Here is a 26674-nt window from a genome sequence, read left to right as displayed (position 1 = left end):
TCTGCAAATGTTGTGTATACAGTATGTTGTATGTACATTTACGTTACAACGTTACTCTTTCCTGTGAGCACAGTGCAGAATATGAATGACAGAATGGGGAATGACAGGTGATGAGAGGTAGAAGATGGAAATGTATGATAAAGATCATCACTCCCATAGTGGATGCTGTTGAATATATTCATGGGAATTGGTAAATGCATAGCTTGGATGGAAGACCACATAAACATAGTTAATCCTAGATCTTGAGATTCCAGTGTAATTTGGTTGTTAAATTGTATACTGCTGCAAGGCAATACATTTTTCTCTGATACATCTGTATATCGCCACTGATCGGGGCTGCAGTCGATTCCATTTCAGTTCTCATCAAACAAGTAGCGAATGAATTGAATTGAACAAATAGATTGAAAAAGACTTTAGGTTGTATGAGTATTTTCAGTCCAAATTCTACTTTCAACATCCTGTGTCCCACAGAGAACCAGCAGACACAAATATGTCTCTCAGATGTTAGCCAGAGTACCGTTGTCACATAGGCAGTCTTGAATGGAATCTCTCTTGCCAACTTTGGTGGCAGGGGTCCCTTGGGTTTGTCTGGGCCACTGTGTTTTTTTTAGTAGGCTTGGATGGCTGTAGCCCCTCTGACTGATTTGGAGGGCTGGAACAGTCAGGGTCAGGGGGTCAATTTCATTTCAGTTTTAATCAATGACTTCCCAATTACACCCTGTGAACTTGTATGACATGTAACCTGGTGTCACGTCTACTCCTGTTCCCCCTATCTGGCGCTTGTTGTCGTCAGTTTACTCATTATTATGCACACCTGCCATCATTGTTACGCGCACCTCTGCCTCATGAGACTCACCTGGACCTCATCACCTTCCTGATTACCTCCCCTATATCTGTCACTCCCTTTGGTTCTCCCTTTGCATACCCGGTACGCATCACCAAAGGGAAACAACAGGGATTTTTTTTTGCTTTTTTACTGGTGACGTCGGGTCCAAGGGCAGCTGCCGAAGCAAAAGGGGATGCCTCAGCTGGCTCCTCAGACTTCCATGCCTCAGCTGGCTCGATAGGTTCTCAAGCCTCGGTTGGCTCGTCAGGCTTCCATTGCCGAAGCTACCGGGTTGCCGAAGCTAGCTCATCAGGCTTCCATGCCTCAGCTGGCTCGACAGGTTCTCAAGCCTTGGTTGGCTCATCAGTCTTCCATGCCTCAGCCGGCTCGTCAGGCTCCCATGCCTCAGCTGGCTCGTCAGGTTCCCGCGCCTCAGCTGGCTCTACAGGTTCCCGCGCTTCAGCTCTCTACAGGTTGCCGTGCCTCAGCTGGCTCTACAGGTTCCCACGCCTCGGCTGGCTGTACAGGTTCCCACGCCTCAGCTGGCTCTACAGGTTCCCGCGCCTCAGCTGGCTCTACAGGTTCCCGCGCTTCAGCTGTCTCTACAGGTTCCCGCGCCTCAGCTGGCTCTACAGGTTCCCACGCCTCGGCTGGCTCTACAGGTTCCCACGCCTCGGCTGGCTGTACAGGTTCCCACGCCTCAGCTGGCTCTACAGGTTCCCGCGCCTCAACTGGCTCTACAGGTTCCCGTGCCTCAGCTGAGTCTACAGGTTCCCGCACCTCAGCAGAAGCGACTGGCCCGCTCCTGGTACTCGGGACCGTCCCTCTGGTCGGCGTCCTGCGGCAGGAGCCGCGTGTCAGGGAGGGGGTACTGTCACGTCTACTCCCACTCCCCCTCTCTGGCGCTCGTTGTTGCCAGTTTACTCATTATTATGCACACCTGCCACCATCGTTATGCGCACCTGCGCCTCATGAGACTCACCTGGACTCCATCACCTTCCTGATTACCTCTCCTATGTCTGTCACTCCCTTTGGTTCTTTCCCCAGGCATTTTTGATTCTGTTCCTGTGTTATATGTCTGTACACTACTCGTGTTTCTTGTTTTGTTCTATGTTTCGTTTATTTATTAAATTCCCTCCCTGTACTTGCTTCCCGACTCCTAGTGTACCCGTTACACCTGGCCAGCCTGGGATCATGGTGTTGTCCTCCTGACAGTTTTCGGTGGAATCCATTGTCCCTTGGTCGGGTCTGGCTGGCACTGTGTGTCTGTCTAAGCTACCACTGTCCTCGGGGCAGGCTTTGATTTCAGTTAGCTACTGTACATTATGTGCAGACTTGGATGGCAGTGTCCCCTGTGCCTTGTACAAATGTACCTGGCAAAGCAGGCGGTGGGAGATTAAGGGAGAAGCGAGGGTGGATGGATCTCTTATAAAAAAGGGGGGAAAACAATCAACCGTAACTTTTTATAGTAATATATTATGTATGCGTAACCGAGTAACCTTTCTGGTGGAGATTTACTGACCTAAGTGTTTATTATTTTAATTAGACATCCCTTGGGTGCTGGGTCAACCCTTCATAATTAAACTTTGCCTGATAGAGCTTTGATTCTTGGCAGTTGCTCTGTGGTGTGCTAGTATAGGGTTTAATGGGGGCCATTCCTTCGCACCTCAACTGCTTATGGAGGTACCCCGGTTTGTTATGGTAGTGTCAGCACCTCTCTAAATCGAACCCTGATGGGATGCACCCGGATTAAAGTTTTGGTGATACAGAAATATGGGTATTTTTCTGAATGTCTCTACTCATTATACTGAAGTACATTTTAAAACCGTTCTGTAATCTCGCAGAGCTGCAATTATTGAACTCCAATTATTGTGTTTATGGAAATGAGAATCAAATGTATTAGTAACAAGATACTGTACCACTTGAATTTTCTATAATTGTATTCAAAAGTTTGTCTCTGCCAGAGTTTTCTTCCCCAAAAAGTGTCAGATTCATAATTACACTCCAACCTGAATATGAACTATATGAGTTCCTACAAGCTTACAAATAAACTACAACTTGTTGTATTACAATAAGTATTTTCGACTACCCTCATAAAAGCATACACATCAATCTATGAGGGGGTTACACAATATGGACGAAAAATAAAAACATAATTCACATCTTTTTTTTGCCTGAGTATAGACTGTATGACAGCTTGGAGCAACGTGTGCATTTACACTCGAAAGGAGCACTGTTGTTTTCTTTCCGTTCCTACTGTATGAGGGCTTTGAATCAGCTCCTTCACTTTGGAGTGTTGGAGTGAGACTGTGAGTGGTCATGTAATAAACCAATTTCTCTTGTGAGACTTAAAAAGTTCTCCTTCCTCACTTCTAGACACTGAAAAATGATGACTCCGTGGCCAAGAAGGATGTCCAGAGAATCCTGGAACTCAGCCACAAGCAGAGGTAGCTCTAACCTTCTTAACCATTTGCTGTTGCACATTGCTACCATATGGATTATTTTGAAGAGCAACATTACTTTTAATTACTTCTATGGTGCAAGAAGAATGTGATTTTACCTGCAATTCAGCCTTTAGTATACACAGTATATACTTATACCCTACTGCTTTATAAATAGCAAACCAACATATCAACAACACATGACAATCATAAACAAACCATAAAACAATTTTTTATTGGAGCAATGGCTCCTGGTCCACAGACGATTTGAGCAGCCACCTGCGTTCCACTTTAAATCCGATTAATCCTGCATTTGATTCGTTCCATTGCCATGAATGATTATCAAATGACTTCATCACGAGATATCCAGGCAGCTGAGTTATGGAAAATCATGTGTTTTTGACACATTTCAATCATGTTTTTGATTGCTTTGGGGGAGTAATAACTAGCAACTATTTTAATGTGAAACCATGGTAGCCACATCCTCAAGTCAACACATGTCGAAAGGTTACAAACGTCAGAGTTACAAGATGCTGTCATTCCAGGTTTAGAAATGTTATTTAATTAGACACTGTAGCCTTTATAAAAGCTGAAAACAGACATATTGTAGTCAGCAACATGAAAAAACTCAAACGTTAACCCTCGTCCTTACCACCACATTTTACCTAATCATGTACATAACCAATTACTATATTTAAACTGCAAATTTACAGAAAACTTGAGGGGCCAATGAAATATAAAGAGGGGTGGGGGAAGACAGTACTAAAAGTCAAACATTCTGTCCGGTTAACTTTTGTGCTCTGGTTAAAGTAAATAACTGCCTTCCCACAGACACCATAACTGCCTTCCCACAAATACCCATAATGGGTTATGCACTATTTTATACACAGTCCAGTGCTGTGTTGCCTGAGGAAAATGTCACTCAGAATAACTTTGGGTTGTTTGTAGCCCATAGGCAAATGTCTCTAAATATCGGTGAAGATATGTTGACTCAATGTGTTGACTTGAAGCTTATTTACAGTACCAAATGTTGTTGGGCTCCCTTTAAATGTCAACCTCAAATTCATTCCACGCTAACTTCTTAAAATGTGTTCCTTCTCCCCTTAAAACGTCATACTGCTGGTTTTAGTGTGAGATCAGAAAAATGAAATCCCAAGTAGCGGAAAATAAAAATGTTTGCTTGGCTGGGCTCATGCCAACAGACACAATCATTGGCATGTGAAATACGACAGGGCATCGCAGCAGTGAAGAGAGACTTTTCCGTCTGAGATTGACACACAGTGCTGTTGACTGCAGATGCTGCTCCTCGACTGCACAATTGATAGACCATGACCATGTCATATGTAGTTAAACTCGAAACCTACACTAAGCCCAGTCAAAGGGAATAATTATTTGCTGCTGTAATCGTATACCGACATTCTGGATTTAAGTTTGGTATTTCGTCACGCATTCTATCACAAATGTTTGGTAGAAAAAATAAGCATGAATTGATTTGATGATTTGATCCTAGTCAGTGCTCAGTCAGTCACTCAGTGCTTGAGATACTATTACTACTGCCACGCCACTGCGAGAAGTCAGAGAAGAGTTGGAGAGGAGAAGGATAGGTGCTAACTGAGTATTTCTCACCTTTCCTCTCAACAGGGAAGAGATGAAGTCCCTCCAGACTGCATTGCAGAAGCAGCTGGACGAGGCAACGGAGCTAGCCGAGAAACAGCAGGCCGCAGTGAGTAGGAGCCCTCAGTCGTCCTCACCTTGTCTACACCTCACTCCTCTAACCTCCCCCTTGTCACCTGTCACCCGGGCCTGTGGGCGTCTGTCACCCATCTCATTACCCAGCAGCCATCTCTCCTGGCTGGCCCCCTCCCTCCCACCACTTAATAACCAGTCTGGGAGAGTGAGAGAGCTAGGTGGAACCCAGAAATAGGAAGCATAGTGACGGAGGTCCTTCTGCTCTCCACTCTCTCCTTAAAGGACAGGTTTTTGATAAAATTATTCGTTTTGTAAAAGCTAAACTTGACAGGATGGAGTATGTTTTTCCATAATGGTGATGAATAATTTAAATGAAATACACCTGTAGAGTACGAGAAGAAACACTTAATAGACCAGGTGCCTTTTATATATTTTTTTCCTTTTGTTATCTTGTCATAAACATTGCTTTTCATTCGCCGAGTATTCCAGGCCTCTATCCATCACGCTACTCAGTCCTTTTTCCGTTGTACTTGGCTGTCATTCTACTATAAATTCTATTCTACTCAAGTTGTATTACATTGCCAAGGTATTCAGACGTCTGAGAATAGCAAGCTACAAATGAACTCCGATACCACACATGCAGTCATGTTTATACCTACTGTATGAATTGGACCTATAGGTAACAGTTTACTATAGGTCCCGTCCCCTATGTATACATTCACTTTACTGTAAGTCCCCTATGTATAAATGCACTTTACTGTAGGTCCCCTATGTATAAATTCACTTTACTGTAGGTCTCCTATGTATGCATTTACTGTATGCCCCCATAATGCCTTTATAACAGCTTTTTATAACAGCTACAAAAGCTGTTATAACACCAGTAATTAACATTATACTAATGTGGAGCCTTTTTCATACCTACTGTATAGATTAGACCCTAGCTGTTTTTATTCCCACTTCCCAAAGATATTTACTGCTGCATCTCTTATGGCTATCTGGCGAACCTCTAATTCCCCCTCAAAACAAATGATCAGAAAATCAACGGGAGGCCTAATTAATGTCCCAAACAGACCGTGAAATGCTTTTGAGATATTCAATATTTGCTAATAAGAACAACATGGCCTGAAACAAGTGTGGACGTCTTAAAATGGGCATCTGTCTTATTTTCAAAGTACAGAACAAGGGTGGCTGATGTTGCTAGCCAATAATCAAACTGTTGTTGTTGACATTTTCATGTTAAGATGAGTGACAAATCCCTGGTGTAGGGAGATAATGATGGTCTTTATTAAAGGAAATTGTATTGGCTACTGCAATGCATCAAATCAATGCCTGTCTTTTCACAAGGGGAACTTTTTTTATGACGTTACCAGCCGGTTACCAGCCGGTTACTACGTTTCTGGAATAGCACAAAAAAGTGTTGTGAAGTTGAGTTTCTTGGTTGTATTATGTACAGCATAACTCTGCTCTTGCCACTATTCAGTGTACTAATGGGGTTTTGGGGAAATGCACGCTGATGCTATATGAATACCTGTCTTGTTTGTAATAAGGTCGAGTTTTTTTTATTTTCAATTGAGACCATTTCCTACAGCTCGAGGCGAAGAAACTGAGTGTGAGTTGAGGTTATTCTCCGTAGCTGGGCGAATTTGATGTGAGGCATTGGGTAGAAAACATTGTTTGATTGGTGTTGCACTCTGCCCCTAGGGAGCTCTAGAGTGTTTTCTCTAAACCTGCTAAGCAGCAAAAAAAGTGGAAACCAGGGTTAGTAACAAGCACTGTCAAATGAATTTGGTTTGGGACGACACTGCACTAAACCACCAACGTTATCATTAAACGTGCTTATGTTTCAATGAGCTGTTCTCACTTGAAACATTTCATCATCTTGGGTTGCCTCATTTGGAATTGATGAAATTAGTGAAACTGATAATCAATTATCAATACGGTGTTAAAAGGAATACCTTATTTCAATCAATTAGGAGCTGAATCTGTATCTTCCTTTTCCCTACACGCAAAAACTATCAATTAGTAACCCCCAGTGGACCACATACAGCGAACAGCTGTAGCTGTACTTGGAAATTGAAATGCACAACAGGAAATCATTTGCGATGGGAAACACATACTCATCATAAATGCCTATAACATGTAGAGCATTGTGGTTCCACTCAAAAGATCCCTTTTTATTTTATTTAAATTTCATTCAAATGTTCATATTGTGTGGTTCAGAAGCCCTGTTTGGGTTCACATACTCAATGTAAGTTCCCTGGCATGGTCTGTCACGCATGTGTGTAGAAACGGACCAAGGCGCAGCGTGAGTATCGTTCCACATCTTTAATATATTGTGAAACCCTGGTCTAGCCTACCTTTAGCTATATACAGTATTTAGTTGGTAGCCTATTTATATTACACATTGGAACTCGGACTCCACGCTGTCGGGGCGATCCGTTTCATCACTCGTAGGCTTACCAGTGTTCCCAGAAGGGGGGTCGCTCTCATGAGCACCGCTGGGTCTCTGGCAGTTGTCATCTTGGTTTTCTGGGAGAGGAGGAGGAGGAGAAGGATGGCCAGCACCCTCACTAGAGGAAATGTCACTATTCTCAAGAGCAGGGTAGATGAGGAGGAGCAAGGCCACTGTCATTTCTGGGCCTGGGCAGTGAGGTCTCTGTCGAGACTGGGATGCTGCTAGTGCTAGCTGCAGCATAAATAGGCCTACTAGCTTCCACCTTCAATGGTTTTTCATCAGTCGAGGAGTTGGTAGTTTTGGTGATGTGATTATCTTCAGGAATTTGGCGCGAGCTTGATCAGATAAAGCTTTTTTAGGGCGTTTTTGTGCACAACTTGGTCTTGACTTTTGTTTATTCAGCTTGAAAAACGCACTCACTCTCCATCCGAGTCTAACCTGATTCACCAAACTTTTAAAAACTTGATAGCCAATTAGGTGAGGAGGCCGAGGCGGGCTGAAAAATAGGCTAACTAGATGCATGAAAACTATATTGTCTTTCTGACTCACCTACTACCATGTAGATTGGACAATAGAAACACTTTGCTTGCTACATGTGGAAATTAAAAAGGAGGGTTACTGTCAAAATGATTTATTTACAAAATTAATATAATTTAGACATACAGTGCATTTGTAAAGTATTCATACGTTACAGCTTGATTCTAAAATTGATTACATACATTTTTTCCCCTCATCAATCTACACACAATACCCCATAATGACAAAGCAAAAGATTTAGATTTTTTTGGCAAATAAAAAATAAAATAAAAAATACCTTATTTACATAAGTATTCAGACCCTTTCCTATAAGACTCGAAATTGAGCTCAGGTGCCTCCTGTTTCCATTAATCATCCTTGAAATGTTTCTACAACTTGATTGGAGTCCACCTGTGATAAATTCAATTGATTGGACATGATTTAGAAAGGCACACACCTGTCTATATACGGTCCCACAGAACAAAAATCAAACCATGAGGTCAAAGGAATTATCCGTAGAGCTCCGTGAGAGGATTGTGTCTAGACACACATCTGGGGAAGGGTACCAAAAAATGTCTGCAGCATTGAAGGTCCCCAAGAACACAGTGTCCTCCATCATTTTAAATGGAAGTTTGGAACCACCAAGACTGGCCACCAGGCCATACTGAGCAATCTGGGGAGAAGGGCCTTGGTCAGGGAGGTGACCAAGAACCCAATGGTCACTCTGACAGAGGTCTAGGGTTCCTCTGTGGAGATGGGAGAATCTTCCAGAAGGACAACCATCTCTGCAAGACTCCACCAACTAGGCCTTTATGGTAGAGTGGCCAGACGAAAGCCACAACTCAGTAAAATGCATGTGACAGCCCGCTTGGAGTTTGCAAAAAAAAGGCACCTAAAGGACTCTCAGACCATGAGAAACAAGATTCTCTGGTCTGATGAAACCAAGATTGAACACTTTGGCATGAATGCAGAGTGTCAAGTCTGGAGGAAACCTGGCACCATCCCTACGGTGAAGCATGGTGGTGGCAGCATCATGCTGTGGGGATGTTTTGCAGCGACACGGACTTAGGAGACTAGTCAGGTTCGGGGGAAAGATGAACGGAGCAAATTAGAGAGAGATCCTTGATGAAAACCTGCTCCAGAGCACTCAGAACCTCAGACTGGCACGACCATTCACCTTCCAACAGGACAACGACCCTAAGCACACAGGCAAGACAATGCAGGAGTGGCTTCGGGACAAGTATCTGAATGTCCTTGAGTGGCCCAGCCAGAGCCCAGACTTGAACCCGATCGAACATCTCTGGAGAGACCTGAAAATATCTGTGCAGCGACGCTCCCCATCCAACCTGACATAGCTTGAGAGGATCTGCAGAGAAGAATGGGAGAAACTCCCCAAATACAGGTGTACCAAGCTTGTAGAGTCATTCCCAAGAAGACTCAACTCTGTAATCGCTGCCAAAGGTGCTTCAACAAAGTACTGAATAAAGGGTCTGAATACTTATGTAAATGTTATATTTAAGTTTTTCATTTTTAACACATTTTCAAAAATGTCTAAAAAACTGTTTTTGCTTTGAAATTATGGGGTATTGTGTGTAGATTGATGAGGAAAAAAACTATTTAATCAATTTTTGAATAAGGCTGTAACGTAACTGTCACGTCCTGACCATAGAGTGCTCTTATTTTCTATGGTAGAGTTGGTCAGGGCGTGACTGGGGGTTTTATCTAGTTAATGTTTTCTATGTTGTGCTCTAGTTTATTTTTTCTATGTTGTGTTCTAGTTTCTTTTTTCTATGTTGGGGTTTTTGTATGATTCCCAATTAGAGGCAGCTGGTCATTGTTGTCTCTAATTGGGGATCATATTTAAGTAGTTGTTTTTCCCACCTGTGTTTGGGGGAGATTATTTTGAGTTAGTGCATGTTGCACCTCTGTCGTCACGGTTTGTGTTTTGTTTATAGTTTAGTGTTTGTTTGGCTCCGTTTCACAATATATTAAAGATGTGGAACGATACTCACGCTGTGCCTTGGTCCGTTTCTACACACATGCGTGACAGTAACAAAATGTAGAAAAAGTCAAGGGGTCTGAAAAAGTCAAGGTGTCTTTCCAAATGCACTCTAGGTGTGAGATGGATGGCGCATGGGCCCCCAGAGCTGATTTCTGCTACGCCAATGTGTAAGTTGCTCTGCATAATTGAACATTAGGCCCACCTTTCATGAATTTTCCCCCAAAATTACAACCATTCATGGATGAATGGTACTCTAGACAAGACAGTAGCAACAACACTAGATGACCCAAAACCCATAACTGTCTTAGCAAAAAGGTTCTGGGGTGCTTGTCAATAAAAGACAGATCCAATTGTATTACCTCTGTATGACTAGTCTACAAAACGGACATCAGTAAAGTTAAGGAGTGATGCTGCATGTAAATAGACTTCAAAATATAAACAGCTTTAGGTAGACCAAGAAAATAGGTACACAAACTCCAATAGATAAACCACACACAAAAATGTACGATCGAATTTCCCAGTGGGAGGCATGCCATTCCAAAAAAGTATTACAACATGATGAAAAAGATTGGCCTGGTTATTTCATCACTATCATAGCAAATATGGCATCATACTTGTAACACTAGTTGCAAATGCTGTGCATTGCAATATACAGTTGAATTGTATAATAGCTCTGGAAACACAAACTCTACAACATTGCTCAGGCTTATTGCTCTGATTTATCAGTAAGTCATATGAATTAATTATACTGTAATAACACAATTGAAAATGTCAAATGTTAACAATGTAGCATGCTACAGTTTTATATTTTACATCCATCATTTCAGTGTGTCGTGCCGCAACCCAAAGGGAACGTTGTGCTGGGATGTGTTATCGACCTACCCATGGGCAGAGGCATGAACTCCAAATGCACCAACATGAACTGTGATGTTATTAGTGTGTCAACCACCTAGCCATAGTTTAAAGTCCCCCGGGTGCCTTCAGAGCTGAGGTCACCTGGGCCATGAATTCTCTCCCCTTTCTCCCTGGGACAATCTCAATGACCTCATCGAAGGACAACATTTCCCTTAGAATCCTTCGTCGCAGAGGTGAAACAGAAAACAGAATCGGATTTGGAATATCTCTCTTCCTCCCCCCCACCGCTATCCAGTCTTTTAGATGTAGTCCTTCACTGGGGTGGGCCGTCATCTGCATCAGCCGTTTGAGGCCTGACTGCTTGTTAAATACAGGACACGAGGAATGGCTGCACTAAAGAGACATGCCAAGCTTGCGATAAAAAGATTGTGATAAACAAAGATATCACTCTGACACAATGAGCATATGGGCTATTATATTAATCACACAGTGGAAAATAGTCAGTCGCCCACTGTGGGCGTAAATGCCTCCAATATGAGAAACAGCAACCCCACCAACAGTCAACCCACCTATTCTAGATACACCCATTTCCGATAAATCGTAGTCAAAACCAGCAGTGAATCATAATGTTTTACGTAGTTTTATACGTGTTTTTGTAAATCTTTAGAAGCTAACTAAAATAAGCAGTAAAAACGGTGTAATATAACCATATGGAGGTACTTGGAGCATTAGCAGGAAGTCTGCTTTAAAGGCAGAGAATCATTTTAAGTTGTTTGACCTTGGGATGTATAGATCTGTTTTGAAGATAGAGCAAGCACATCAACAACATGCAGTAGGATGAAATCCAGTGCAGGCAGGAATAGCTGGCATGGTTGATGATAGTTACTACCTTCATGATACCTTCATGTAAATGTCACATTTTAGATGTAATTGACAGTCTGTAAGAAACAGTCTGTAAAAAATGGACAGTCTGTAAGAAAACATATATCATTCATTTGATTTATTTTGCCTACAGATCAAGTTCCTCAAGATGGAGATGGAGAAAAAGACCAAAATAATCAAGGACCTGCAACAGGAGGTACTTTTGTTCTCCCCACCTACTGACTCATGGCTGACTCATTTCTAATTCATGATCACCGTGACCTGTAAATGTTATGTTAATGTCAGTCATAAGATAAATGCCTTAGTAATCATATCATATGATATCTATGGTCATCGACATCACTTGAACTAGTAATGGGTTTTGATATAATTTTTTCTAAATCTATATGGTGCTGTCATTTTGGATTGCAAAGGTCACAGATAGCCATTGGCAACTGAGGGCCTTATTCTGTCGATGTTGAATGAACGTATTGGTGGAGAGGCCTATTATGAGCACTAATACCACTGGATACACTGAATTCGTCAGAGCCTCGGGGCCTTGAACTGGGCTGGTGTCGTGGGACCTTCTAATTGGCTAACCTGGGGGCAGTTACTGGCTGCAGCGTGGCTGGCGCAAGATCCTATAGTTTAAGGGCATATGCCCCAGGGCAGAGGAGAAGAAAGTAATCAATCAGAAATGGAGTCACAACAGTTTGCAGCATGATAGAACCTGGGTAAAGAAATGAGAAGCTACCACGATATTCAATGAAAAAGTCAGGTGAGAGGTAGAGAGTTCACACTGCCCGAGGGAGGTCAGAGAACATTCTATGACATTATTAGCTCTACTCAACCAAAAAGGGGGAAATAAAGTGCAGGGGTGTGTGACTACACACCAAACTCCCAGAGCAAACTCTAGAGGCAACATAAGCGACCCCAACAAACCTAGGAGTACTGCAGTCAATTTTGATGTTTTCACATCAGAGAGTAACATTGGACATGGCTGTGATGTTGTACAACAGATTGGTCTAAATTACCTGTAAATGAGGGAATGATTGGACTACATAATGACCAATTAGATGGTCTTCAAACCTCAAACACCAAGTTCATTATGGTGAGAGAGCAAGCTTGGAGATGAGAGGAGGGAAGATACAAGATTCTTGTCTGTGGTCACCATGGAGATGAAAGGATACAGTCCTTTGTGTGCCACAGCTCTAAGTAAAAAACTATAATTAGCTGGTAATTTAGAAAAGAGCAAAAATATAAATGCAACATGCAACAATTTCAATGATTTTACAGAGTTACAGTTCATGTAAGGAAATCATTCAGTTGAAACAAATTCACTAGGCCCTAATCTATGGATTCCACATGAATGGGCAGGCAGCCATTGGTGGGCCTAGGCCCACCCACTGGGGAGCCAGGCCTAGCCAGTCAGAATGAGTTTTTCCCCACAAAAGGGCTTTATTACAGACAGAAATACTCCTCAGTTTCATCAGCTGTCCGGGTGGCTGTTCTCAGACGATCCCGCAGGTGAAGAAGCCGGATGGGGAGTTCCTGGGCTGGAGTGGTTACAAGTGGGCTGCAGTTGTGAGGCCGGTTGGACATACTGCCAAATTCTCAAAAACTACGTTGGAGGCGGCTTATGGTAGAGAAATTAACATTAAATTATCTGGCAACAGCTCTGGTGGACATTCCTGCAGTCAGCATGCCAAAAGTCAATTGCACGCTCCCTCAAAACTTGAGACATTTTAGAGTGGCATTTTATTGTTCCCAGAAAAAGGTGCACCTGTGTAATGATCATGCTGTTTAATCAGCTTCTTGATATGCCACACCTGTCAGGTGGATGGATTGTCTTGGCAAAGCAAAAATGCTTACTTACAGGGATGTAAACAAATGAATGCGCAACATTTCAGAGAAATAAGCTTTTTGTGCGCATGGAACATTTCTGGGATCTTTTATTTCAGCTCATGAAACACGGGACCAACATTTTACATGTTGCATTTATATTTTTGTTCAGTATAAATCCTTGATCACGTCTTTAAAAATACTTGCAAGGCACACAATCATACCAATCACTATGCCAAATAAAGGCTTGTTAAATAGTGCTTCCGGTAGTCTGACCTATGTAGGAGTGAGTCAAATTGTACTGTAATCAGACTCAAAATACACATTGGTTATTTGGGAGAGTTACAATTGAAAATGTTTTTCACAGTTCATTGAAGTTGTATTTGGGCAGAAACTCTGAGATTTCTGCTGGCAGTCAGAAGCACTGTAGATGGGCTCTGTGAACACTTTGAAAGTACATTATGTAGGGCCAGCGCTCCACTATCAGTTGGTCGCTGTAGCGTTGACATTTTAAGTCTTGGCTTTTTCCTGTGCCAGATCTATCTCTCCAGTTTTGAGTGTCTTTGTAGCTTGATACAGAGGGGTCATCAGTAGTAGATAGTGGCGTCTGAGAACTACTTTGGCGACTGTAGCTTTGACATTTCAAGTCTTGGCCATATCCTACACCAGATGTATCATGAAAAATATCTTGACATCTTTGGGTGTCTTTTTTCACTAGATACAGAGGTTTCACCTGTTGTGCATTCCTACTGTGTAGGTCAGAGAGGTATCCTAGTTTTGTCATATACTATCAGACAATATATGTCATTTTCCCACTCGTATTGCTTTTACTCACTCTGCAATGCCACTGAGGATAGATGGAAGTAGTTTGCTTAGATTTCAGATGCATTCTAATCTCACTGTGTCAAACCATTGACATTGACTTTCTAAAGGCTTAAACAAATGTATGTCTAAAATAACCGTATAATAACAGAAGTTCCTCAGTCTTATTAGGATGTGTCTTAAGTCTGGGGAAATTGCTGAAAGCCATTTTTTTTTATCAATTACAGTACAGAACAGAGATATGTCCTTCCAGTCCTGTTATAATTAATGAAATGTCATCTGCATAGATAACTGGATTGTGGCTACTATTTTAAATTCCCTTATTATCGGTACCTTATTGAATCAGTAAGGGGCTTGAGATAAATATGCAAATAGGAGAGTAGATAGTGGGCCACCCTGGCTTGCGCTTCTGTCCTTATTACCGGAGGGGGAGCAAGACTAATTTAACACCCTACACCTGGAAGCGATTGATAGATAACTTGAATGTCAAATGGACTCAAGTTATCACAAAGCCCAAAGCGACACTAGGCAATAAGTAAATACTTCCATTCAATGTCATCAGCAGATATAATAAGGCCTCTCAATCGAGTCTGGAGTCAATATTTGTATTTGTATTTATTATGGGTCCCCATTAGCTGATGCAAAAGCAGCAGGTACTCTTCCTGGGGTCCAGCAAAATTAAGGCAGTTTATACAATTATAAAAACATTACAATACATTCACCGATTTCACAACACACTGTGTGCCCTCAGGCCCCTACTCCACCACTAGCACATATCTACAGTACTAAATCCGTGTGTGTGTGTGTGTGTGTGTGTGTGTGTGTGTGTGTGTGTGTGTGTGTGTGTGTGTGTGTGTGTGTGTGTGTGTGTGTGTGTGTGTGTGTGTGTGTGTGTGTGTGTGTGTGTGTGTGTGCCAATGTTTGTGTTGCTTCACAGTCCCCGCTGTTCCATACGTTTTTTTATCTATCTGTTTTTTAAATCTAATTTACTGCTGGCATGAGTTACTTGATGTAGAATAGAGTTCCATGTAGTCATGGCTCTATGTAGTACTGTGTGCCTCCCATAGTCTGTTCTGGACTTGGGGACCGTGAAGAGAACTCTTGTGGCATATCTTGTGGGGTATGCATGGGTGTCCGAGCTGGGTGTGCCAGTAGTTGGGTGTGCCGGTAGTTTAGACAGACAGCTCGGTGCATTCAACCTGTCAATACCTCTCATAAATAAAAGTAGCGATGAAGTCAATCTCTCCTTCACTTTCAGCCAGGAGAGACTGACATACATATTATTAATATTAGCTCTCTGTGCACATCCAAGGGCCAGCCGTGCTGTCCTGTTCTGAGCCAATTGCAATTTTCCTAACTCCTTTTTTGTGGCACCTGACCACATGATTGAACAGTAGTCAAGGTGCGACAAAACTAGGGCCTGTAGGACCTGCCTTGTTGATAGTGTTGTTAAGAACGCAGAGCATCGCTTTATTATAGACAGACTTCTTCCCATCTTAGCTACTACTGCATCAATATGTTTTGACCATGACCGTTTACAATCTAGTGTTACTCAAAGTAGTTTAGTCATCTCAACTTGCTCAATTTCCACATTATTTATTACAAGATTTAGTTGAGGTTTAGGGTTTAGTGAGTGTTTTGTTCCAAATACAATGCTTTTAGTTTTAGAAATATTTAGGGCTAAATTATTCCTTGCCACCCACTATGAAACTAACTGCAGCTCTTTGTTGAGTGTTTCGGTCGCTGTAGTAGCTGACGTGTATAGTGTTGAGTCATCCGCATACATAGACACTCTGGCTTTACTCAAAGTTAGTGGCATGTCATTAGTAAAAATTGAAAAAAGCAAGGGGCCTAAACAGCTACCCTGGGGAATTCCTGATTCTAACTGTATTATATTTGAGAGGCTTCCATTAAAGAACACCCTCTGTGTTCTGTTAGACAAGTAACTCTTCATCCACATTATATAAACTTACACATTGAGCATGTTATCCCTACTGAAAGAGAGTACCCCTCGAAATGAAACACATCTGAATGGGGATAGAATTAACTGTTTACATCCCCATTCTGTTTGCCAACCATTCTGGATAGAATCTCCCTGGGCACATTAATATGTAATATGGTGCCTTGCAGATGCTGATTCATCTTGAGCCTTGTTTTTCTTCAATATCAGGGACACTTCCTTAGTTAAACTTTGTAGGCAGGGACTCTGTTGACACTGTAGCTAGAAAGGTCTGGCATTGAAGGCCATCAGCTTTTCCTCTTACTAAAAAGAAATAATAGATTCTCCAATAAATGTGTGTTTTAGTTGAGGATTAGGCTTGATCTGTGTCCGGGAAACCACCCCTTAGTGTAAAGTGGGACCATTTTATATTTCTCTCTGAAACTGCCTGATTTGTTAAGTGACCTGGTAAGATTATTGCCATGTCTGCCATGAAGACAGGACACTCAGACCTCTGGGTTTCCACTTGATCCGGTGCTCTGATGAGCTCTTTGTAAAGACCTTAACTCCGCCAATTCCCTTACAAGGTTAGAAGCTTTCTTCTCCAATTAGAATCAGACCTTAGCTAAGCTACATGTTTTTCCTTTTTGAATAAAATATTAGCCCACAGAGGTCTTGTTCTTGATCTTATTCTTGTTCTTCTTAGTCTTCTTCTTTGACTTTAACAACTTTTTAAGACTTTGACTCGAGTTTGGATCGATTGTTCACTGAAACAGAATTAAAATATGTTGTCGGTGGGTGTGATGCGGTCATTTGCATGTGCAGATAACTCTGCACCATGCTCCTTTGACATCAGCCCTTCCAAGTATCAGATTCAACCGATCATGTCACCAGAAAATCTTTATGGCTGCAATTTGCTGAGGATGTGCATTTTGGGATTAAGGCTAGAAAAGGATTGAGCAATCGACACAGACACCGTTTCTGCTGTGATATGACAGTCTATGAGAGTGGAACTTCTGTAGGAGACAGCTGATCAATGAGCTGCTCAATCTCTTTGCAGTGAGTGTGAAGGAGATCACTCTGACAGGTGGAAATGGGGTATGAAAAGTTCTGAGGATCAATGGAAGTTTAATATGATGCTTTTATTGGTGATCATTTAGATGAAGGTGACACGTGTCTCTTCCAATCATCCTCTAGCAAGCATCTGCACCTGCAACTTTAACAAGTTGAAGAGATATACGATGAGGCATTTAAGCAGCCATCTTTTTCTGATTAGCCTGGATTCCCTGACCGTCAAACTTTGTCATTGTAGTGAATGATAATAAATAAAAATGAAAGGACCAAATGTCAAATCTGATCCCAGAATTTGTCATATTGTGTATAAAACCTTAAAGGGATACTTGGGGATTTTGGCAATGAAGCCCTTTATCTACCTCTCCAGAATCAGATGTACTCATGGATAAAATTTGTCTGTCTCTGCAGAAGGAAGTTGCAGGTAGTTTTGCAAGCCAATGCTAACTAGCGTTAGCGCAATGCCTGGATGTCTATGGTATCTACTAGCATGCTAGCATTTACTATAGACATCCAGGCATTGCACTAACGCTAGTTAGCAACTTCATTCAAACTGCATGCAGAGACATAAAAATGGTATCAGTGAGTTGATCTTACTCTGGGGAAGTAGCTAAAGGGTTTTATTGTAAAAATCCATAAGTATTCCTTTAATTCACTGAAGAGGTAGAAAATAATGTGGTCCTTTATCTACCCTCCCATTCACTAAATTGTCAGAATAATTTGGACAGACACCCCTAAAGCACTTATTAATGGCATGTCTTCATTGTGCTTTGCAAATATTCATGTTGCATTGCTAGCTTGATGACCCGTACATAAGCACACTGAACAGCTTAAAAGGTCAAACCAAACTGTATTAATTTATTCATACAGGGAGAAAATCATTTAAAATGCCAAGTGTACAGTGAAAAACAATAAACTGGCAGTTAAAATAACTTGAGCCCTTCTCAGTAGACATACTGATTTTAGAGGGTCTCTGTCCTGCAGAGGGGAGAGTAGAAGAGAGAGTAGAAGCCGTGGAAAATAACTAGGCATACAAATCAAATCAAATTGTATTTGTCACATGCACCGAATACAACAGGTATTACAGTGAAACGCTTACTTACAAGCCCTTAACCAACAATGCCGTTTTAAGAAAAATAAGTGTTAAGTAAAAAATAGATAAGTAAAAAGTAAATATAAAAATAACAAATCGTTAAAGAGCAGCAGTAAAATAACAGTAGCGAGGCTATATACAGGGGTACCGGTACAGAGTCAATGTGCATGTACATGTAGGTAGAGTTGAAGTGACTATGCATAGATAATAACCAGAGAGTAGCAGCAGCGTAAAAGGGGGGGGGGGGGGGGGGGGGCAATGCAGGTCCTGGATGGCTGGAAGTTTAGCCCCAGTGATGTACTGGGCCATATGCACTACCCTCTTTAGTGCCTTGTGGTCTGAGGTTGAGCAGTTGCCATAGCAGGCAGTGATGCAACCAGTCAGAATGCTCTCGATGGTGCAGCTGTAGAACTTTTTGAGCATCTGAGGACCCATGCCAAATCTTTTCAGTCTCTTGAGGGGGAATAGGCTTTGTCATGTCCTCTACACGACTGTCTAGGTGTGTTTGGACATGATAGTTTTACATTTTTTATTGTTTATTTTTTATTGAATATTTAAAACATGCAATATACTTGCAGTGAAGCCGCTCATCAACTACATCACATTAGTCATCTAACGGACTCCCATCCAGAGCGACTCACAGAAGCAACCAGGGTCAACCCCCTTCTCAAGGACACGTTGACAGATCTCCCACAAGGTCAAAAACGGGGAACCGAACAAGCAATCCATCAGCCACCAGCTCCCAACCGCCAGGCCACCAGCCCTCCAAGATTGTAATGTTTTATTTTGACTTTATTTTTTGACTTTTATCTTTGACCGTCATTCTATCCCCCGCCCAGCAACTCCACTCCCACTCGTCTCCAATTCCACATCCCAACCGTCAGCTTCCCTCAACCCATCCCACCTATCTCTGCTGGCCGCCCTCTTCGGATATCTACGCACCACATATCTTTCAACTATGCTGTGATGTTTAACATACAATTTCAATCTATCTAATCGAATAGAATCCACAGATTGCGAGTTGAAGATAAATACTTTTACTAAGAGTATTAGTATATTAGTAATTGACTGACCTGGTCACTCCAGATCTCCTAACAGTACTATTTCTAGGGTCAATTTTAGATCAATGTTATGCATTTTCAGCCATTCCTGAACCTGAGACCAGAAACAGGCTACCTGAGGGCAATACCAAAATAAATGGTCTATTGATTCTCTATCCTCACAACAAAATCTTCAGAGCTTCGATGATTGTACGCCCCAAATATTCAATATTTTGTTGGTGGCAAGAATTCTATATAATAATTTTAGCTGAAAAGCACAAAGTCTTTAATCCTGTGTTGTTTTATATACATATATATATACACTGCTCAAAAAATAAAGGGAACACTTAAACAACACAATGTAACTCCAAGTAAATCACACTTCTGTGAAATCAAACTGTCCACTTAGGAAGCAACACCGATTGACAATAAATTTCACATGCTGTTGTGCAAATAGAATAGACAACAGGTGGAAATTATAGGCAATTAGCAAGACACCCCCAATAAAGGAGTGGTTCTGCAGGTGGGGACCACAGACCACTTCTCAGTTCCTATGCTTCCTGGCTGATGTTTTGGTCACTTTTGAATGCTGGCGGTGCTTTCACTCTAGTGGTAGCATGAGACGGAGTCTACAACCCACACAAGTGGCTCAGGTAGTGCAGCTCATCCAGGATGGCACATCAATGCGAGCTGTGGCAAGAAGGTTTGCTGTGTCTGTCAGCGTAGTGTCCAGAGCATGGAGGTGCTACCAGGAGACAGGCCAGTACATCAGGAGATGTGGAGGAGGCTGTAGGAGGGCAACAACCCAGCAGCAGGACCGCTACCTCCGCCTTTGTGCAAGGAGGAGCAGGAGAAGCACTGCCAGAGCCCTGCAAAATGACCTCCAGCAGGCCACAAATGTGCTTGTGTCTGCTCAAACGGTCAGAAACAGACTCCATGAGGGTGGTATGAGGGCCCGACATCCACAGGTGGGGGTTGTGCTTACAGCCCAACACCGTGCAGGACGTTTGGCATTTGCCAGAGAACACCAAGATTGGCAAATTCGCCACTGGCGTCCTGTGCTCTTCACAGATGAAAGCAGGTTCACACTGAGCACGTGACAGACGTGACAGAGTCTGGAGACGCTGTTGAGAACGTTCTGCTGCTTGCAACATCCTCCAGCATGACCGGTTTGGCGATGGGTCAGTCATGGTAGGCTGACTGCCATTAGGTACCGAGATGAGATCCTCAGACCCAGAGGTAGGCTGACTGCCATTAGGTACCGAGATGAGATCCTCAGACCCCTTGTGAGACCATATGCTGGTGCGGTTGGCCCTGGGTTCCTCCTAATGCAAGACAATGCTAGACCTCATGTGGCTGGAGTGTGTCAGCAGTTCCTGCAAGAGGAAGGCATTGATGCTATGGACTGGCCTGCCCGTTCCCCAGACCTGAATCCAATTGAGCACATCTGGGACATCATGTCTCGCTCCATCCACCAACGCCATGTTGCACCACAGACTGTCCAGGAGTTGGCGGATGCTTTAGTCCAGGTCTGGGAGGAGATCCCTCAGGAGACCATCCGCCACCTCATCAGGAGCATGCCCAGGCATTGCAGGGAGGTCATACAGGCACGTGAGGGAACTGAGCATGCACCCCTGAGGGCCCCCGTGTTGAAGATCAGCGTGGCAGATGTGTTTTTACCTATCCTTACCAACTGGGGGCGGCCGGTCAGGAAGTCCAGGATCCAGTTGCAGAGGGAGGTGTTCAGTCCCAGGGTCCTTAGCTTAGTGATGAGCTTTTGAGGGCACTATGGTGTTGAACGCTGAGCTGTAGTCAATGAATAGCATTCTCATATAGTTCCTTTTGTCCAGGTGGGTAAGGACAGTGTGGAGTGCAATAGAGACTACATCATCTGTGGATCTGTTGAGGCAGTATGCAAATTGGAGTGGGTCTAAGGTTTCTGGGATAATGGTGTTGATGTGAGCCATGACCAGCCTTCATGGCTACAGAAGTGAGTGCTATGGGTCGGTAGTCATTTATGCAGGTTACCTTAGTGTTCTTGGGCATAGGGCCTATGGTGGTCTGCTTGAAATATGTTGGTATTACAGACTCAGACAGGGAGAGGTTGAAAATGTCAGTGAAGAAACTTGCCAGTTGGTCAGCGCATGCTCGGACTACACATCCATGTAATCCGTCTGGCCCCGTGGCATTGTGAATGTTGACCTGTTTAAAGGTCTTACTCACATCGGATACGGAGAGCGTGATCACACAGTCATCCAGGACAGCTGATGCTCTCATGCATGCTTCAGTGTTGCTTGTCTCGAAGCGAGCATAGAAGTAATTTAGCTCGTCTGGTAGACTCGTGTCACTGGGCAGCTCTCGGCTGTGCTTCCCTTTGTAGTCTGTAATAGTGTGCAAGCCCTGTATTGATTACCCATTTATTTGTCTCTGCCTGCAAATCGTCCTCCTATAAGGTAGGCTACATCCTAAATGCAAAACGTAGCAAGTGTTGCTGTCATCATTCTGGCTGCTTAAAGTTCAGTAGCCATACCATAGGGGAGGCAGATGGACATCTGTGGACTAGGGTAAAGGAGGGGTTGAGGTCAGGAGGTGAGGTCAGATCCCCTGAAGGGAGTAATAAGGGTTTAGTATCCTGTTACCCTCTTCCTGTGGAACCATAAGATGTAAGGATTGGGAAGAAGGGGTGTCTTAAGTGGGATATATATACCTGTGACGGTGAGAAATGTTTGGCTGTCTGAATTACAGCTGCAAAGACCCTTTGGGCAGAATTAAACTTGGTTAAGCTTCTCTAGTGTCTGTGAGTTATTTACTCTGAAAAATAAGAACCTAACAGCTCCCAATATGGCAACACTTGGCCCATAACATATTATGACATTTGCGGTTCACTGGATCTCATTTAGCATAATACACCATGACATATGAGATCTACTGGATCTAAATTTCCCTGTGGGTCTGTTCTCTGGCAGGCACACGTCACCTTGTATGACAGCTGCCATTTCTCTTCTTTCTTTAGTGTCTGGAATGGATGCTTGGCCAATTCTAGCTCATTGAGTCACATAGTGCTGTCATTCCACCTCATTAACTCCGTGTGTGAGAGAGAAAAGAGGGAGAGAGATAGTTAAAAAAAAAAAAAACTTCATGCTGTCTTTTGATACGCTATTGGTCCTTACTAAATTACACTTGAGCTGTGCTTGCCTACACTGTAATTACATGCAAATAGGTACCTTCCTATGTAACTACAGTACCATGTACATGCATAGTTATGCATAGGGACAGTTATGATAAAGTGCATGGAACCAAAATTGGAACCAGCATTTTTTTAATATTTATTTGACCAACATAGAAAGCCTCCAATGTAGCAATTCTCATGAAAAGGGCTCTTCGCTGGTACAGAAAACCTGTGCTTTGTAAGGCCACCTCTCAGATCTTACCGCATGCCAGTCAGTCAGCACCACTGCTCTGTGTTGTGTCCCTGCACATGTTGTTCTGATGCATCTGTGTGAGTGAAGGAATAATTAAGCTATAGACGTACAATAGTGCACCTGTATATGTCTCTCTCATGCTATCAGCGGTTTCTATTGATTCATGTTCATTAGCGATTATTCAATGCTTAGTCGTGCTATTCTCATACTGCTTGTGTTCAACAGAGAGTGGTTGAATAATAGGCTTTGGATTAGCTAATTATATCATTGATTAACTCATTTAATGTTGTACATGTGTTCCGGAGTCAATACTTAGGCCTGATGAATCGAAACTGGCTTGTATGATCGTCTAATATAATTACATTTGTCACTGCAGATAAAACAGAAAAGCAGTGCAAGCTTCAGAACTACATGTTATCAATGATTTTCTCCAATCAACCCTTATCTAATACCACCTTTTTTATTTTATTTTTTTATTTGCAGAACAAGAGCTTGAAAAATAAGCTGCTATCTGGCAACAAACTGTGTGATGTCCATGCAGAAGAGGTAAGCCTTTTGAATCACACTGCTGAACAGTGGGCCTTGGGGGGAAGAAAGATGGTCATAATTCAGTTGGATTGCATTGGGGCCCAAGTCTTTATTGATTAGACTGGCCCTCACTTTACATGAAGTTGCTCTACTCATGTATATATTGTTAAAACCAATCTTGGCATTGCAGCCTTCATAAGAGTGCTTGTCATGAAGGCTGACGAAAACGTTTGGCTTTAATAATAAATAATCACTTTTTGTTTAACTTTAATTGTACCCCCATGTGGCTGAATTTCTCCGGCATACAAGCCCAATTAGAACAACCCACCCAGCAAAAACAACTGTTGGTGCCTTGGATAACTTTGTACCCCAAAACAGTTAACTTTTCAGCAATTGAAAAAGCAGTGGTGTAGTCATGTAGGTTTCCAAGATATTATGAATGACTTTGATTGGTCCAAGAGTCAGAATTTTCACAGTACATGGAGGGGAATTATTAATTTCAATCTATGTAAAAAGGAAATAAATTGCCAAATGTAAACATACAAGGTTTTACAAGGATGCCGACGATAAAAAACACAAGACTTTATGTTGTGTGCAATTTGGCTTTTCCCTGCACTAAATTTGTATATTTGTGTCTATTCAAAAAGGCAATGTTTTTTCAAGTACCAGCAGCTCTTTCTCCAGTCATTTGATTGAGGTGTAACACAAATACTTTTTCCCTCAGTGACATGTTCACTGAAGAGAAACCAAAACCCTTGAGAGCTTGATAAATACACTTCCTATCATCTTGATCCTGCTGGTCATTGGCCACTTTCAATGGCCACTCAGCTGAACGTACACGACATGACCAAAAGTATGTGGACACCTGCTTTTTTCAAACATCTCATTCCAAAATTATGGGCATTCGTATGGAGTTGGTCCCCCCTTTGCTGCTATAACAGCCCCCAATTTTCTGGGAAAGCTTTCCACTGGATGATGGAACATTGCTTCGGGGACTTACTTCGATTCAGCCACAAGAGCATTAGTGAGGTCGGACACAGTGTTCCAATTCATCCCTAAGGTGTTTGATAGGGTTGAGGTCAGGGCTCTGTGCAGGCCAGTCAAGTTCTTCCACACTGATCTCGACAAACCATTTCTGTATGGACCTTGCTTTGTGCACGGGGGCATTGTCATGCTTAAACAGGAAAGGGCCTTTCCCAAACTGTTGCCACAAAGTTGGAAACACATAATTGTCCAGAATATTATTCTATGCTGTAGCGTTAAGATTTCCCTTCACATGTGGCAGGGCTTGCAAACTATTACGGACAACAAAAGGGAACACAGCCGAGAGCTGACCAGTGACGTGAGCCTACCAGACACGCTAAATGCTTTTTATTCTCGCTTCGAGGCAAGCAACACTGAAGCATGCATAAGAGAATTACCAGGACGTGTACTCAGAGCATGCGCGGACTAACTGGAAAGTGCCTTCACTGACATTTTCAACCTCTCCCTGATTGAGTCTGTAATACCTATATGTATCAAGCAGACCACTATAGTCCCTGTACCCAGGAACGCCAAGGTAACCTGCCTAAATAACAACTAGTCACGTCTGTAGCCATGAAGTGCTTTGAAAGGCTGGTCATGGCTCACATCAACACCGTCCCAGAAACCCTAGACCCACTCCAATTCACATACCGCCCCAACAGATCCACAGATGACACAATCTCAATTGCACTCCACACTGCCATTACCCACCTCACCTATGTGAGAATGCTGTTCATTGACTACAGCTCAGCGTTCAACACCATAGTGCCCACAAAGCTCATCACAAAGCTAAGGACCCTGGGACTCTGCAACTGGATCCTGGACTTCCTGACTGGCTGCCCCCAGTTTGTACGGGTAGGCATCAACACATCTGCCACGCTGATCCTCAACACGGGGACCCCTCAGGGGTGCGTGCTTAGTTCCCTCCTGTACTCCCACGACTCTGTGGCCAAGCACGACACAACGGTGGTAGGCCTGATCACTGACAATTATGAGACAGCCTATAGAGAGGAGGTCAGAGACCTGGCAGTTTGATGCTAGGACAACAACCTCTCGCTCAACGTGAGCGAGGACTACAGGAAAAGGAGGGCCAAACACACCCTCTTTCACTTCGATGCGGCTGTAGTGGAGCAGGTCGAGAGCTTCAAGTTCCTTGGTGTCCACATCACCAACGAACTATCATGGTCCAAACACACAAAGTGTAGAGGGAACGACAATGCCTATTCCCCCTCAGGAGGCTGAAAAGATTTGGCATGGGTCCCCAGATCATCAAAAAGTTCCACAGCTGCACCATCGAGAGCATCCTGACCGGTTGCATCCTCACCTGGTATGGCAACTGCTCATCATCAGACCGTAAGGCGCTACAGAGGGTAGTGCGTATGGCCCAGTACATCACTGGGGCTAAGCTTCCTGCCATCCAGGACCTCTCTACTGGAAGGTGTCAGAGGGAGGCCCCAAAAATTGTCAAAGACTCCTGCCACCCAAGTCATAGACTGTTCTCTCTGCTACCGCACAGCAAGCGGTACCGGAGCGCCAATTCTAGGTCCAAAAGTCTCTTTAACAGCTTCTACCCCCAAGCCATAAGACTGCTGAACAATTAATCAAATGGCCACCCGGACTATTTGCATTGACCCCCCCACTGCTACATGCTGTTTATTATCTGCATAGTCACTTTACCCCTACCTACATTTACATATTACCTAAATTACCTCGACTAACCTGTACCCCCGCCCATTGACTCAGTACCAGTACCCTGTATATAGCCTCGTTATTGTTATTTTATTGTGTTACTTTGTACTTTATTTTATTTTGTTAATATTTTCTTAACTCTTATTTTCTTAAAACTGCATTGTTGGTTAAGGCTTGTAGGTTATCATTTCACGGTACGGTAAAGTCTACACATGTTGTATTCGGAGCATGTGACAAATAACATTTGATTTTATTTGATTTTGGAACTAAGGGGGCCTAGCCCGAACCATGAAAAACGTCCCCACACCATTATTCCTCCTTCACCAAACTTTACAGTTGGCACTATGCATTGGGGCAGATAGCGTTCTCCTGGCATCCGCCAAACCCAGATTCGTTCGTCAGACTGCCAGATGGTGAAGCATGATTCATCACTCCAGGGAATGCGTTTCCACTGCTCTAGAGTCCAATGGTGGTGAGTTTTACACCACTCCAGCTGACGCCTTGGCATTGCACATGGTGATCTTAGTGGTTCCACATTGAAAGTCACTGAGCTCTTCAGT

General features: G+C 43.0%; 1 protein-coding gene across 1 annotated transcript in view; it reads left to right on the top strand.

Annotated features, from left to right (window-relative positions):
* LOC106587094 (leucine zipper protein 2) overlaps positions 1–26674 on the top strand; it is a 169235-nt gene that overhangs the window by 104333 nt on the left and 38228 nt on the right. Inside the window, exons 3-6 of the mRNA XM_014175054.3 lie at positions 3203–3273; positions 4909–4990; positions 11800–11862; positions 23358–23420. Coding sequence (XP_014030529.1) covers positions 3203–3273; positions 4909–4990; positions 11800–11862; positions 23358–23420 — 279 coding nt within the window. The remainder of the gene's footprint in view (positions 1–3202; positions 3274–4908; positions 4991–11799; positions 11863–23357; positions 23421–26674) is intronic.

Source organism: Salmo salar, chromosome 26 (genome assembly GCF_965601325.2).
Source record: "Salmo salar chromosome 26, fSalSal1, whole genome shotgun sequence".
Classification (NCBI taxonomy): domain Eukaryota; kingdom Metazoa; phylum Chordata; class Actinopteri; order Salmoniformes; family Salmonidae; genus Salmo; species Salmo salar.
Note: the sequence above shows the minus strand (reverse complement) of the source record. Positions and strands in the feature narration are given on the sequence as shown.